This window comes from Benincasa hispida, chromosome 11 (assembly GCF_027475165.1).
Source record: "Benincasa hispida cultivar pf3 chromosome 11, pf3_genome.v1.1, whole genome shotgun sequence".
NCBI classification, from domain to species: domain Eukaryota; kingdom Viridiplantae; phylum Streptophyta; class Magnoliopsida; order Cucurbitales; family Cucurbitaceae; genus Benincasa; species Benincasa hispida.
Window position 1 is genome coordinate 45923170 of NC_143488.1, and position 14599 is coordinate 45937768.

Here is a 14599-nt window from a genome sequence, read left to right on the forward strand (position 1 = left end):
CACAGGACAGCCGAAAATTGAAGTGAAAAGGCCATATGCCATCTCAAAGTTGAGCCTTCATCTACTAATCATTCTCCATGAACTGAGCAAATATAACGATTAAGGATAAAACTATTGGTCAGAATTCTTTGCCTTGTGACTATTTAGAGTCATAATTTACTCCGATGCATGTCTTACAAATAGCTTACAAGAAACTAAGACACAATGAGGAAAGCTTTCTAGTTCTCTCAGGTGTTCAGACTACTGTGACCCTTTTGAAAAGAGACCATATGCAGAATCCACGGTATGGAGAGATCAAAAAACATGTTGATAGGCCCCAACTAGATTCATTTAAGGCCATAGAAAAATGAAGGAAAGGAAGGCAGAGATGAGTGGAGGACCCACTGAAAACAACTCTAAAGGGAAAGAGAACGGGCTACAAGCTCGCTCAGCTTTGTGTAATTAAATAATTGGTTTAGTATGGGTGAATGCCAGCTATTGAGTGAAACTTGAAGAAAGAGGAAGAGCACGGGGCAGGCACAGGGGTACAGAATTAGTTGGATCATGTGGGGTAGGAGTGTTTTTTATTCTGGGGAATTACCTTGTTAAAGGGTATGTAGTTTTGTTCTGAGAGGTAATATGTTCCCCCTGTAATTGAATTTACAAGCTATCACAAATCAAGATATTTTCCTATTTTCATTTTCTGCCAGTATCGCAGGATGTAGGAAATTCAATAATTTGCATCCCTCTTCCAGCTACAGCAATTTGATAATGGTTCCTGGAGAGAAATAAAGACAAGAAATGAGGGTGGGTCAAACTAATGTAATGATGATTTCATCGTGTATATTGAATTAAATGTTCCACTAACCTGTCACAGGCTCTAGCATCAATGGCCTCCGGTTCTGGCACAGTAATGATCGAGTGAGCATACTCAAACAATTTCCCCTGTGCCTCAAGTTTCCAACACCTGATCCTTTGATCAAGACCGGTAGAAAACACCCAAATTCCATCTGTCCAGACACCTAAATAGGGCAAAGAAACATCAGATCCTCACTAGTATCTCAAGAATGCTGCAAAAAAATGTTACAAAGTTTTTAAAAAAAGTGCCATGTGTGCAAATAAACTTTGGAAAGTTGTGAACGTTCAAACTCAGAAAGAGCACCAGCTTTCAGAGTGCATAGCACAAAACTTATGTTTAGTATTTGCTTAGTTTGAGGCACCTGTAAAACATAGAAGGCAAGCTCCAACTTGTAATGTGGTTGGCCTTTTTTGTGTAGGCCATAGGATGATTAAACAGAGTATGAATTTCCATAATGGATCAGATTGAGTAGATATATAGACAGGTAAGATTTTGCTTCATGCAATTTCAATTGAAACCAAGAGGTAGGGAAATATGGACATTTAAAACCAAATCTAAAATTGTAAAATGATAAGACTTCTTTTACCTTTTATAGCAGAACTGTGAGCTGATGCAATTTTGTGAGAGCTGAGGAACCTAACCATATATTTATGATTATGGTCTTCACTATGAAATATAAACTTCTTCCCACATTCAGATTCAGATTCAATTATCTCAGAAATAGGGCTTTCAGATAACACTGATAAATCGATCGTATGACATTGAAGTGCTTGATCATCACCACCACTAATCACACGATACAAGCAATAATTATTAACACATTCAGAATTGTTCACAGCCGCTACATGGAGACAATTCACGCCAGATTGATGGACATTGGTTAGAACATGAATAGGCTGTATTTCACACATCTCAGAAGAAGAATTGCCGGTGCTTAGAATTAGTTCAGAAGAGGTAAAACAAACAGGTTGAGAGCCAACTATATTAGCTTCAGATATGTCCACTTTGGATGAGCTTTCGAAAGGAACTTGATTTTGCATGCTTGAGTTGGTATCGTCTCCACCTTTCTTAGTAACCAAATCTTTGCTTGGTCGACCTTTGGTCACAGTACTTAAAGATCTCCGCCATCTGCCACCCTGGCTTCCTCTTCCTGTACGAGGCCGTTTCTGAAAATCAATGAACATTTCCTGATGAAGAGAAGAGAAACGTTTCATGAATGCTTCAATATTTCCAGTCAGATCCCAAAATGCAATACTTCCATCAGTGGCTCCACTGATGACGATGTAAACATTCCCAACCAGCGTTTCTCCACCTGAAATGAACTTTATTAGAAAATGAAAAAAGAGACTCAAGGTATGAAATATTTAACAAAAAAATAATGTAATACACCAATTCATATATTTGTTTCTCTTTATAGAAGATATAAACTCCCCATTCAATTGAACCATTCTCAATTCCCTCGGGACCATACTTCAGGCTTGTAGATTATACAAAACAAGCCTTGACCTTTAAGAAATACAAAACAAAACATTGCATGAGTTTTTCCAACTACAACATATAATGAGAAAGTGAGACACACCTCCATTAGGGTGGAATTTCGGAAAAACTATGTGCTGTAATGTCAAAACTGGTGATCCGACAGGAACCAATGAAGCAACGTCAAACCTACAAAAAAACTAATTAGGAAAACGAAAGTGAAATCTAAACAAAAAGTTATAAGTTAGTTAATCATTTTTCTCATGTTTACCATAATCGATGAGGTAAAATTAGAGCTCGAAGTGAAAGTGTGGCATCTGAACATGCAACAATGATGAAACAGACAGTAAACCTGAAAAAAAAAAAAAAAACAAAAAAAGAATCATATTAATGAAAACTAAACTTTAAGAAAAAGATAACCAGGAAGAAAGAACATGGGGAAGAATACACACCTTGAATTAAAATGTTTAACGAGAAAGCCAGTAACTGCCATGTATCTCCAGTCATCTTCATATTTTTCTGCGGGACAAGATTTAAGCCTTAACTCCTCTTTTTCTTGGAGTAATTTGGATTCAGCATCAGAATTTATGCTAGAACCAATCGTGGCTTCATCTTTCATTGTATTGAATGAATTTCTATGGGAAGTTGAATTCTTGATTGGCATATCAGTAGAAAGCCACTTGAAGGAAATTGATGAGGCAAATCCAGAGGGCTCGGAACTAACTTTTCCATTATGTTGTAAACAAGCATTAGTTCGTTCCATTTTCTCCAGCTTCCTATGCTTCTGTAGCCAAGAAGTTAACACGCGCTTTGCACCAGCTGAAATAAGTAAAATAGGATCTTCTCTATCATCTGAGTCAGATTCTTGTGTATTCTTTTCATCGGGTATGATAGTCCCATCTGATAAAATCAAGTGTACGTTTGATATGTAGCATATGGATCTCACGGCTGAGCCCCCAACATGCTCTCCAAGCAAATTTGACGCAGACCAGTTATTGGTGCCAGGGGTATACCTATACCATCAAACAATTGGCATCGATTACAGGTTCCTTATCAGCCTTAACATTATATTCTGGAACAAGGAAAACTGAAAGGTTTTATATAAGGTGGGGATCTACAAATATACGTAACAAACATGTCCCATGCCTTAGCAGTTAGCAGATTCATCAGACACTTACTGGTTCATTTTTTAATGTTAAGTCAGATGCTAGAGATATATAAGAAGAAGAAGAAGAAGAAGAAGAAGAATAACAACAATATACCTAGTCATCCTCACAGTTCCATCTTCACAACCAGTTACAATCCAGCTAGATCTGGATGAGATGTCATGCTTGTTGTCAGCTTTAGGTTCAAAGACTTCAGGTATAAAGCACAAAGAATGCAGCTCTCTGCCATGAAATTGTACGTGCAAATTTTGAGGAAATACTTTTCTATCACTGTCTGAAACCCAGTACCGATGAATATAGATCATTTCATCCTGAAGTAGAAACAGGAAAAGTTATAAACTTCAAGACCGTCAACAATGTCCATGCACAAAAGAGATGACAGACATCAATGGGGGGAGGTGTGGAAAAACCTTGACATATGCAAAACAGTTCTTAAGTTCTGGTACGTCTCCAAGATAATGAGAATAAGGACGCCGCCATCCACCACATTGAATTTGTAATACCTGCTTTGATCCTTGTTGTTTGAGATCCAAAAGGAATAATGATTGCAAATAGTGTCTTTTTGTGCATGAAGAGAGAGAGAGAGTGAGTGGACCTTTGTTTCAGTAGTTAAGTTCCATATAATGAAATCTGTGGATGCAAAGCCAGTTGCATAACGATTGTTTGTCAAATCAAGAAAAGAATTTTGATCATAGAAGAGAGACTGCACTGAAGACAACTCTTTAACTTGTTTCATCCCTATGAACTCCAAAACTTTCTGGTCTTTGAGTTTGACATATTCCATATGACATATGCATCCATCTGCACCAGTCTGAAAAAGAGCAAATAGCAACATACTGTAAACTGTCATGCTAAAATCTCCATAAACCAATTGCATCAGAACAAAGATGAATCTAAACACCCATTCACAGATAAAATTTTGTCCAAGGACAAGATATCATCATATTCAATAATCTACACTTTGAAACCGTGAGACTAAAAGAACAGTTGTCATCAAACACAGCAAATGAATGCTGCAGATCCTGTAAAGAAGAAACACTGAAAGAACAGTTGTCATACAAACACAGCGAATGGATGCTGCAGATCACAAGAACTGCACCAAAGCACCTTTGTATGAGTCGATAACAATAGGGGTGCCACGACTCTAGGTGCACTGAGGCATATAAGTTTGATAGAGAATATCAACAAAGTTTTAGGCGCTATACTATATCATTGTAGACAAAGTAATTGGGAATTCACTTTTTTCAAATGGTATAATATGCGGAACACTATTCTTTCCTCCACATTTTCTAAGGAAATGATTTGAAACCTTTTCAGTCAGAATCATCAATATCTTCTGATAGTCTAGAGCCTCAACGTTGATTTCTTCACGTTTGAGTTTAGAACGTAGTAATTGCAGCAACAGAGTGAGATAGAAGGAAAATGGAGTTCATTTTGGCACCCTAGCACCTTCTGAATCATAAACTTAATTATCAAGGGGAAAAAAACAAAATTATGATTCCATAGTTACATACTTGTCCAATAGAGAATATAAGAAAGTTGAACAAGCCACCAATTCAGTTTAAGTGATTTTGTAGCATTACAAGTTCACATCCAAAGGTAATTGTAAGGAGTAAATACACGAGGAATTATACTAGTGCTTGTAATTGAGACAATGCTCCTAAAGAACAAACAAATTACATTGATGACCTGATGTCCAAATGAGGTTGTCAGTCTATTTTTCCTATTTCCACTGATACATAAATGAAAAACTTAATGCATAGAGATCTCAATAATAGAGAAATTAATAAGGGAAAAGAAGAGGTAGTACTGAGTGTAATTCTGTTTGGCATGACTCCAATCTAGCTACTACAACACTGGTAACAGTTGATATACCGTGGGCTCCTTTGAAGTAACAGGTTGGAATTATCTTCACTACTGTTGTAATTGGACTATCAAGTAATAGGTCCTTTGATAGAGGGAATAGAATAAGATTACCACGTACATCACCACACACCACAATCTGCAAAAATAAGTGCGTTAAAAATTGAGGGGGAGCAAATTAACATCATCATCCATAATGTGCTGAAAGATAACATAGGGTTTTAAAAAAATATATATGGAAAAGCCAACTTCCATTAAGATGAACGAAAGTACCTAGGACCACCCAAAAAGTCCCGTCAGCGCAAGGAGAACAAAAAAGAAAAGGAAAAGAACATAAAAAGAGGCCCTAGCTGATAAACGAAAGGAAACAATCTGAATTTTATTAAAAATTACCCTCAAAATAAGTACAAGGCATCCATCAGATAGGATGTAATTCAGACAGCAAACTAGTTTGTAGGACTAACTTAACTACCTACCTTGTAACATACAAGATTCACAAAACCCTTAAAGAATAATAAAAGAAAGCTAAAAAAAATCCCAAAACTAACATGATCTTTAAAAAAACTAAAAAGATCCTTATAAGTATTACATCACTAGCTGTTGGTGATTAGACAAAAAAAGGTAAAGAAATTGTAAAAGAGTTATGTAAGTGTACCCAAATGGAAGCATTAAAAATGTATCAACCCCCAAAATTCCCAAATACCCAAAAAGATTCTCCAGTTCCTTTCTACCCAAAGATTCCATAAAATAGCAACAAAAACAGCTTACCAAAATGCACAACCTGTCTATAAATTTAAAAAACAATAATAATAAAATAAACAACTTCCACCTTCATTGCACATAAACTAGAATTTAAGAACCACAGAAAGTCTATGAAAATCAACAGAAGGGCAAGTCGAGCCATCAAAGATGGATGGTTCAAGCCTACTCAATTACATTTGCACATAATGCACCAACCCCAACGGGGTCAAAGACCACAATTGAGGCTGTTTGAATAAAGTTAATGCATTGATCATTATGTCAATTCTAAAAGATGACAACATTAATGGAAGTAGTTCCACAATTACATAAAGTTTAGAAAAAGTACCTCTTCCTCACACGACACATCCAAACACATAATCCTCATACCAAAGCATGATATATATTCTGCCACAAGAGATGGATTGTAGTTTGTGCCATTCTGAGAAGCTGATACATGATCATATAATCTCCAGAGTTTCAATACACCTCTAGGATCAGCTGTAAAGATGAACCTACAAAATAAATAGAAAGAAATTATATCTAGCAAATGATATTTAAATTTAAACCTTCTGTCCCGTTCTTGTCAAGGGTACAAGGTCCTAAGAAGTGAATATAGCCACAATTTTTAAAGAAATAAAGGAATGCTCTTCAGACTTTAAAAATAAAACCTTGCACAATTAAATTTCCTTGGAATGTTTCTTTCAGACCATCAATCAGTTATGAAGATCTCATGGCTGCAGAGCTTTAAATGAAATAATGGATTCAGTTTTCTTTTGGTAAGAAGGTTCTATCAAACATGAATTCATGTCCAACCACAGCTTTTATAAAGATCTCAGCTGGTGGTTCCATCATTATCAGATTTGAAAATAAGAAATGGTGTTAACCTGAATCCAAGTGACTTGCACCAAAAGGTTCCTAAAAGCTGTCTCTCCGTTTCAGCTGACCAGGTAAATGAGATGTCAGGTTTATGGGCATTTGAATCGTGTAGAACTTTTAAAACTGTGGTTCTTCCTTGACCATCTCCAAGAGCAATCCAATCCTCAGCTCCTCGGGAAACTTCAAATGGACTAGGGGCTAGTAAATCCATGCAAATAATTTGAACCTCTTCACCAACATGAACAAGTTTGGTCCATGTTACACCCATGGAATCAGATAATGTAGCATGATAAAGATAACCACGGTTGGTGGCAACATAGATTGTACGTTCAGACGAAAACCGTAGGCAGCGCACATACTCACTTTTACTGCAACATGAAAGTAAAACTGTATAAATGCAGTGGTTGCCACTCCCACCCTCAAAAAATAAAAGCGAGGAAATAAAGTAAAAATTCAAAGATGAATACACCTACAAGAAATCTTAAAGAGGAAAATGAACCGCACCTGTCCATATGTCCGTTATGATCCAATGAATTTGGAATACAACTAGTGAAAACCTCTCTTTTCATGCTACAGCCGGTGCTTTCAGCTGGTTCATTGGAGGTCCCAGATAAAGAAGTGTTGAGTCGATGCACTTTAATAGAAGAATCAAAGCCAGCAGTAATAAGAAGATGGGACATTGGATCATACAAACATCTCCATACGCCTCTCCCTCTGAAATAAATTAAAAAATAAAACATAAAGTATGCGTCATGGGAAGGGTATCTAGGTAATTACATAATATATAAATAACTTATCAATAGAGCGAATGGTAACTATGTCAATGATCATACACCTTCATACCCAAACTAATACTTAAATATGGGGAAAAAAAGAACTTATACCCCTAAACTTTACCTGTTAGATTTAGTTAAACCCCAAAACTAATAAATTGTATCAAATCAAACCCTAAATTTCTAGGAAATAAGCCTTACACACATGTAAGAATTATGCACTGATGGTTTTAAAATGAAATCCTAACAAAGGATCTAAATTGATTCTATTTTAATTGATACAATTAATAGTTTAGGGTTTTAATTGACTCAACCTTCAAAGTTTAAGGTTACAAATTGATCTTTCCCACTAATTAAATCAAATTCTCGATCTAAATATCCTTGATTAAAAAAATGGAGCAGCTTTGAATTGGTTTCACATGGAACCACTAAAAACAAACAAACAAACAAATAAACTAGTAAGAAATAAATAAATACATAAACCTAAATCCGGAAGCTATATTTTGATGGCCCTTCAAATTATAAACTCCCTTTTCAACAGCAACGAAGTACTTCACCATCCCCCAACCCCCAAAAGAGAGAGAGAGAAAAGGTAGCAACTAAAATGGGAATCCGCAATTAGAGGATAATCAAACAAAAATATTTATACGTATTAATATTTGGTCAATAATTTGAAGCAATTGGCACGCATGAAGTACACTAAAACAAATTATACAAAACTCTTGTCAAAACAGAAAAGTTTTCACAGCTCACATGTGCTCCTTTATCATCTCTAGTTGTTTGCCATCTATTCCCCATGCACGACATGTACAATCCTCACTGGCTGTGATTATCAACTACAAGGATAACCCAAAAGAACGATAAGTGCATATGCAAGAACAAACAAGGAAATACAACCAGGCTTCTTATTTGACATAGCCAAACAGAACTCAAAATAGACATAATATATAAAAATGATGGACGGTTCGAATCGATTTTTAAACTTCTTGTCAAAATATGAAGTCAAATATTATGAACCAGTCCAAAAAGTAGTAAAGATGATTTCTAAAATTTTGAACTAGGAAAATAATTTTTGGGACTTGAATCTTAACTAGAACATCAGAGAGGGAATAAAATTGGATGAAAGGGAAATGGAAGAGTTCAGATCTCTTTCAAAACTTTTGGATGAGATGCCAGTAACAGACAGATGACAAAAAATATATAGAAAATACAAAGTTCAGAGCAGTTTTCAGTAAATTCCTGGCCCAAAATCTGACTAGTACCGATCTTGCTCTTGACAAAGTTTTCCTCCTATGCAATTTGGAAGGTAGGCAACCCAAAAAAGGTACACTTTTTATGGACCTCATAATTTGGGGAGTTGACAACTTACATAGAGTTCATGGTATTTTTTCACCATATCTTAGTAGGAGATCCTAGAATCTAATATTTGAAGAAACTGAACCAGCTCCTCTGTAATCACAAATTCAAAAAAGGAAGGCAAAGATCAACTGATTGTATACAGACAGTGAAGGCAAACCTTTGGGGTATAGGAAGAAAGAGATGAAATATTCTTCAATGGTAAGGCATTAATATAGCTAAATTTAATTGGAATCCATTGATTCCTACCTTTTGTAACTATTCCCTAAATGTAAATATTAGGAATTGGAGGGCATGTTTGTATAGCATAGAGGCAGCATAGACTCCATATGATAACCATTTACTTTTCTGTTCTTTGTTCTTTTTTTTTTTTTTTTTCCTTAATTATGCTTATAACCACTACTTCACCAGTTTCTTTGTTTTGTTATCTATTGGTCTAACAATGTTTTCAAAATTCATATGTTTTGAAAACAAACCAAAAAAAAAAAAAAAAGGATTGTTTTTGTAAGAAATGAAAGAAAGATGGCATACCAAAAATAATAGTAATAATAATTCAAATTAAAAAACAACAACAACAAACAAACAAACAGCACACAAAAAAGATGAAGATCTTAACATAATTTTGTTGGATTGGTACCCATTTTGTACTTAGCTTGGGCTCCTCCTCCCTCTTTTTGCCCTTTTTTAACTTAAAAAAGGTAAATTGTTAAAGAAGTGTTTTTGTAATTTGGGTAAGAATTCAAATGTTACGTTTAAGAAAGATAAGACCATGGTAAAGCAATTATAAGAAAACAATCACACTTTTTTAAATCCAAAAACTAAATGGTTATCAAATGCGACTTTAGTTTTCAGGTCTATATTTCGTTGCTTTTCCCTATATCAATGAAAATTGCTTTCTTCTTTCTATAAAAATATGCAGTTGCAATTACTTTCAACCCAAGGAATGGAGGGTAAGATGGTGGATCCAAATTTTAAATAAGGAGAAGCACAATTCATACAATTATCAACAATGACCCTACTATTCAATATATTTTATTTTGGATTTGCAACTTGATAAACTTTGAGGTGTCAAGAAATTATGGGTAAATGAAAAAGTACTGTTTCAAATTTCCAGTAACAGACATGCTAGTACATAAAATGGAGATGAAAGGGCTCATAGACTATTGACAAGGCAAGCCAAAATTCTAGCATGTAATGAGGCTCACAGAATCGTAGATACAGCAGTCCCAAACTCTAGCATTATGACCAAACAGTCCAATAACCTCCCCTGGGTCATCTTCATCACTCCTTTTTGCATTTAGCCTCCAGATGCGAGCACTGAAGTTAAGCCGAAAAGGAAATTAACATGAATTAGGATGTAGTTCATGTAGATCAGAATTGGTAAAAATCAAGAAACAGATTCACCAATCACCTACGATCATCAGAAACAGACACCAGTTTGGATCCATCAGAGGACCAAGCAATACGAAGGATCGAACCCTCATGTGCAACAAGCCTACTTATATGAATTGCCTCATATTGCAAATGGTGAAACTGAATTTCTTTACTCTTCTCATCAAGATCTTTCTTAGTACCTTTTGAAGGAACCACTTCCCAAACAATTATCTGCAAAAAGTGATAGACGCTAGAGTTTGAAATGGGACCAACCACCAAGGCATATTAGGAAATCACATGCCTTTTTAACAAATGTTTATCTGTAGGCATATGGGGGGAAATCAGTCAAAGCAGTAACCTACAGCTTTGATGTACCTAAGTTCCAAATGGTGAAAGGACTCAAAACATAAATTCATAAGTTCCAATACAAAGAAAGATTAGGCACCTCGTTAAAAATAGTACCAGATGCAACTCGAAGAGTTTCGATATCATCACCCCACAACCGCATGGAGTACAAGAGGCACCTCACTGGTATACACAAATACAAACAGAATCAGAAGCAGAAAAAATTAAATGGAACAAAGATAAAAAGTTAACATCAGTATATTCGAATTAATAGAAATAAAATAGCAGTACAGCATATCACAAATTTATTGAACATTCGCAATACAAGTCATTTTGAATCTTGATAATATGCATACATACATACATACATACATATATATATATAGCATTGAGCTCTAACCTGGTGATTCAACTTTAAGAGTCATTCTAGATTCACAAGTATCCCAAACATGAAAAGAGTTATCACTGCATCCAATGGCAATATAACCGCAGCTATCACTACCTGCCAAGGAAGAAGAGTCACGGCTCTGCTCCCGATCAAAATTTAAAGTTAATAGTAGTTAAGCCACTTCAATAAAGAATTCTGAACTAAACTAGTACCTTCAAGAAGCAAGCATCCAAGACCCAATGATTGAACCTCGGCAAAGAACATAACAGAACCAGATTCACACATACTTCAGCAATCATTTCAACGCTTATACGATATAGCTTGACTCTTTTTTCACCGAAAACAACAAGTAGGAAGTCAAGCTTAGTAGAAAACGACGCTTCACTGAAATTCAAAGAGATAGATGAAATCCCATGAACGCGAATTCCTTCAAATACCCGAAACGATTCTATCATCTTTCCAGATTCCAGGTTATACGTCAGTACCTCGGAACCCGAACCTGTGGTTTTCCATCAGCAGAATGAAGGTAAATAGCAGTCGCTTATGAAGTCAATGAAGATGGGGATAATGCAATAGTAATAGAACAGAAAGAGCATGAAGTACCTGCGAGGAGAATCGGGAGAGAGGAAATTTGAGGTGGTAAATGGAGGAAACATAGAGCTGAGATTTCTCCAAGGTATTGTCCGCTGTGCAAATGCCACTCAGTCTGCCCTTCCTTCGCCGCCATGGAAGCTACGTCTTGCTGCTGTTATTGTCAGAGATGGAGATTGATGTAGAACTCGTCCCAGCTGAATCGGTCGGAAAGTTACGGCGATTTTGAGCCGGAAGGTTTGAGCTTGAAGGTATGCATGGGTTCCACTCAATAACAGGAAAAATAGTGAGGAAGAAGCACAAACCTAAAGAAAAGTTTTCCCTTTTCTTTTTTAAAAAGAGGTTATTAAAATCCCGTAGAGCCAGTAGACAGTTGAATTGAGTTGGTAATTATTATCGAGTTAAATTATCTGAGGAGTTGAATTGTTGTGTAGAGTTGAGTTGGGGATTTGATGCAGTTTTTTATGAATGATATTAGTTCTATTTTTTTCTGTTTGTTTTTTATTTCATTCTTTTATTTTTTTAGTTTTATGTTTTGTTATTGTTGATTAATTTTCAAATATAAATATATTTTCTCAAATTATTTATGACATAAACTGGACAATCTCAATTTTTTTCTCAATTTGTAGAATATGATAGATTATTTTTCGCATATTTTTTTCAAAAACAGTAATAATTCTAATTCTCTTCGATCTGTAAAACATACCAATAAAATACATTTCATATTGCTGCTCAATTAATTGGTATATTGAATGTATGTATATATATATTGAAGATAATTATCTCAATTATTAATTGATATATTGTATGTATATATATTGAATCTTGCTAACTTAACATTATTATTTCACATATCATATAGTTTATTTTTATATAATATGGATAGTATATTTGGAATTGAAATTGTATATAGGATAATTACCTTTCATTTGATTATGATTGTGAGAATGTGATGTAGTACCGTAACATTTTTATCACAAAAATAATATGAGGGAAGAGAGAAGAAAATGAAAATATCACTGGTTTTTAGGGTTAATTTTGAGTGGATAAAAAAGTAGTTTTAATAACTCACAGTTTTTTTATGGGTTTAACAAATATGGGTAATAAATACCCACCCAACCCAATAACTTATACCCATTTATCAAACACCCCTTAGTATTCAATTATACTTTCTTTCCCCAGTCATCTCTCCAGTTGTAGAGTAATGGCCAAAATATAGGGGAAAATATAAGGAAAAATTGAAAGTTACAAAGATTTAAGTTAGATTTTACTTTTGGGAGGCGTTTGGTACGTAATAAAAGTACAGAGTTGAGTTGAGATAGTAATTATTATTTGATAGTTAAATTATAGGGAGGGTTAAATTGTCTGTGTTTTGAGTATAAAATTAAATTGAATTGGTAATTATTGTCTGTGTTTGAGATACTAAGTTGAGTCAGAAAGTCTGTGTTTGGGTGTTAAGTTGAGTTTGGGTATCAATTTTTCTAAATAAAAATGATTATGTCTTAGTTTTTTTTTTTTTTTTTTTTTGCTTTGTTTTATATTGTTGATTTTAATTTGCGAGTATAGACCTATTTTCCTAACTTTTTTAAGACAAAAAAAAAAAAATCCATTTTTTTCTATAACTGATTCTCTACAAAATATTCATATACTAAACACAAAATCTTCAATTCAATTTTTGGACACTCAATTACATAATATATTTTTTCTTCATTTTTAAACACCAAACATATTTCAAATAAATTATAACTAAACACAGGTACTTAGCACTCAAATATGAACACCAAATAATCTTAAAATTGGACAACATTTCTTTTTCTTTTTGAAAAGTGTAACATATTTAATTTTAATCACACAATTTGAACACTCAATTACAAAACAATTATATTTTTTTCACCAAAATACATATCATATTCCAATAAAATGAACATATTTCCTTCCATCTAACAATCACTTTTTAACCCCCAATACTTTTGACTTGATTTTTTTATATATATTATCTTACTAATTTAATATTATTATAAAATAAAAACAAACATGTTCTACACATAAATGTTCAAGCACTCAATGACTTTCAATTTATGTTTATATAATATGCATCATTTATGTCAAAATAAAAGTGTGCATAGAATATTTACTTTTCATATCATAACGACGTTCAAAAGGTGATAGTATAGTAAAGTTACATTTTTTAGAACATCAAAAAATAATATAAGAACGGCCAAATGTGTGCCTGTTTCAAAAAACAAGTTCATAAAATATATAATGTTGAGTTGAAATATTATGTGGTCAATCTAAAGGATCCGTGCAAGTAGGCAGATGCAATATCGTTTTCGTGCTTGTTCTGGTACAGCGAAGAAACAATTCGTCTTTTGTATATTTGTACCAATGATATCAATAAGGTCTATCATCCTCAGTCAGTTCGTCAATAGCAAATATGGCACCAACTACCTCATTATGACATCCAAATTCCATCTCATACTTCTCCGTTTGCAACGATACGAGTATGCCCATGTGTGATGACTGCATATTAGCAGTTGGTCGCATGATGTCGATCATTTCATCCTGTAAAGTCAGTCATTTCCTCTTACTCCCTCTAGATGGCTCCACTGATACACTTGCTCTACTTATGGAGATATCTGGTACACATGCTCTCCCCGTGGACATATCTACCTGATTTTCATCCATTACATCCTCGGACAATTGGGTTTCTTAGTCATCTGGGATAGGGTAGTCTTCCGATCCTAGCCAAATCTCGTCCTCCATTTTCCGAAACGAAATTGACAGCATCATTACCAAGGGCTCGCAGGAATGT

The 14599-nt window shown here is 34.6% G+C and overlaps 1 protein-coding gene across 3 annotated transcripts; it reads right to left on the minus strand.

The window, feature by feature from the left end:
- Positions 1-17: 17 nt before the first annotated feature.
- On the minus strand, positions 18-12110 carry LOC120090197 (Transducin family protein / WD-40 repeat family protein). Of its 3 annotated transcripts, none has more exons than XM_039047737.2 (20): positions 11800-12110; positions 11409-11695; positions 11209-11310; positions 10909-10991; positions 10501-10694; positions 10295-10406; positions 8487-8569; positions 7465-7674; positions 6969-7328; positions 6431-6596; positions 5291-5482; positions 4076-4291; positions 3891-3983; positions 3577-3791; positions 2767-3327; positions 2586-2666; positions 2418-2503; positions 1425-2150; positions 848-1001; positions 18-757 (listed from the first exon to the last, which is right to left on the minus strand). In XM_039047737.2, exons 2-20 carry the CDS (start codon positions 11479-11481, stop codon positions 676-678), a joined length of 3789 nt encoding a protein of 1262 aa, XP_038903665.2. In that variant the 5' UTR covers positions 11482-11695; positions 11800-12110; the 3' UTR covers positions 18-675. The 3 variants fall into 3 exon arrangements, with proteins under 3 accessions (XP_038903665.2, XP_038903666.2, XP_038903664.2); XM_039047738.2 differs by having other exon boundaries at positions 10926-10991; positions 11209-11335; positions 11800-12094; XM_039047736.2 differs by having other exon boundaries at positions 11209-11335; positions 11800-12094.
- Positions 12111-14599: the final 2489 nt, after the last annotated feature.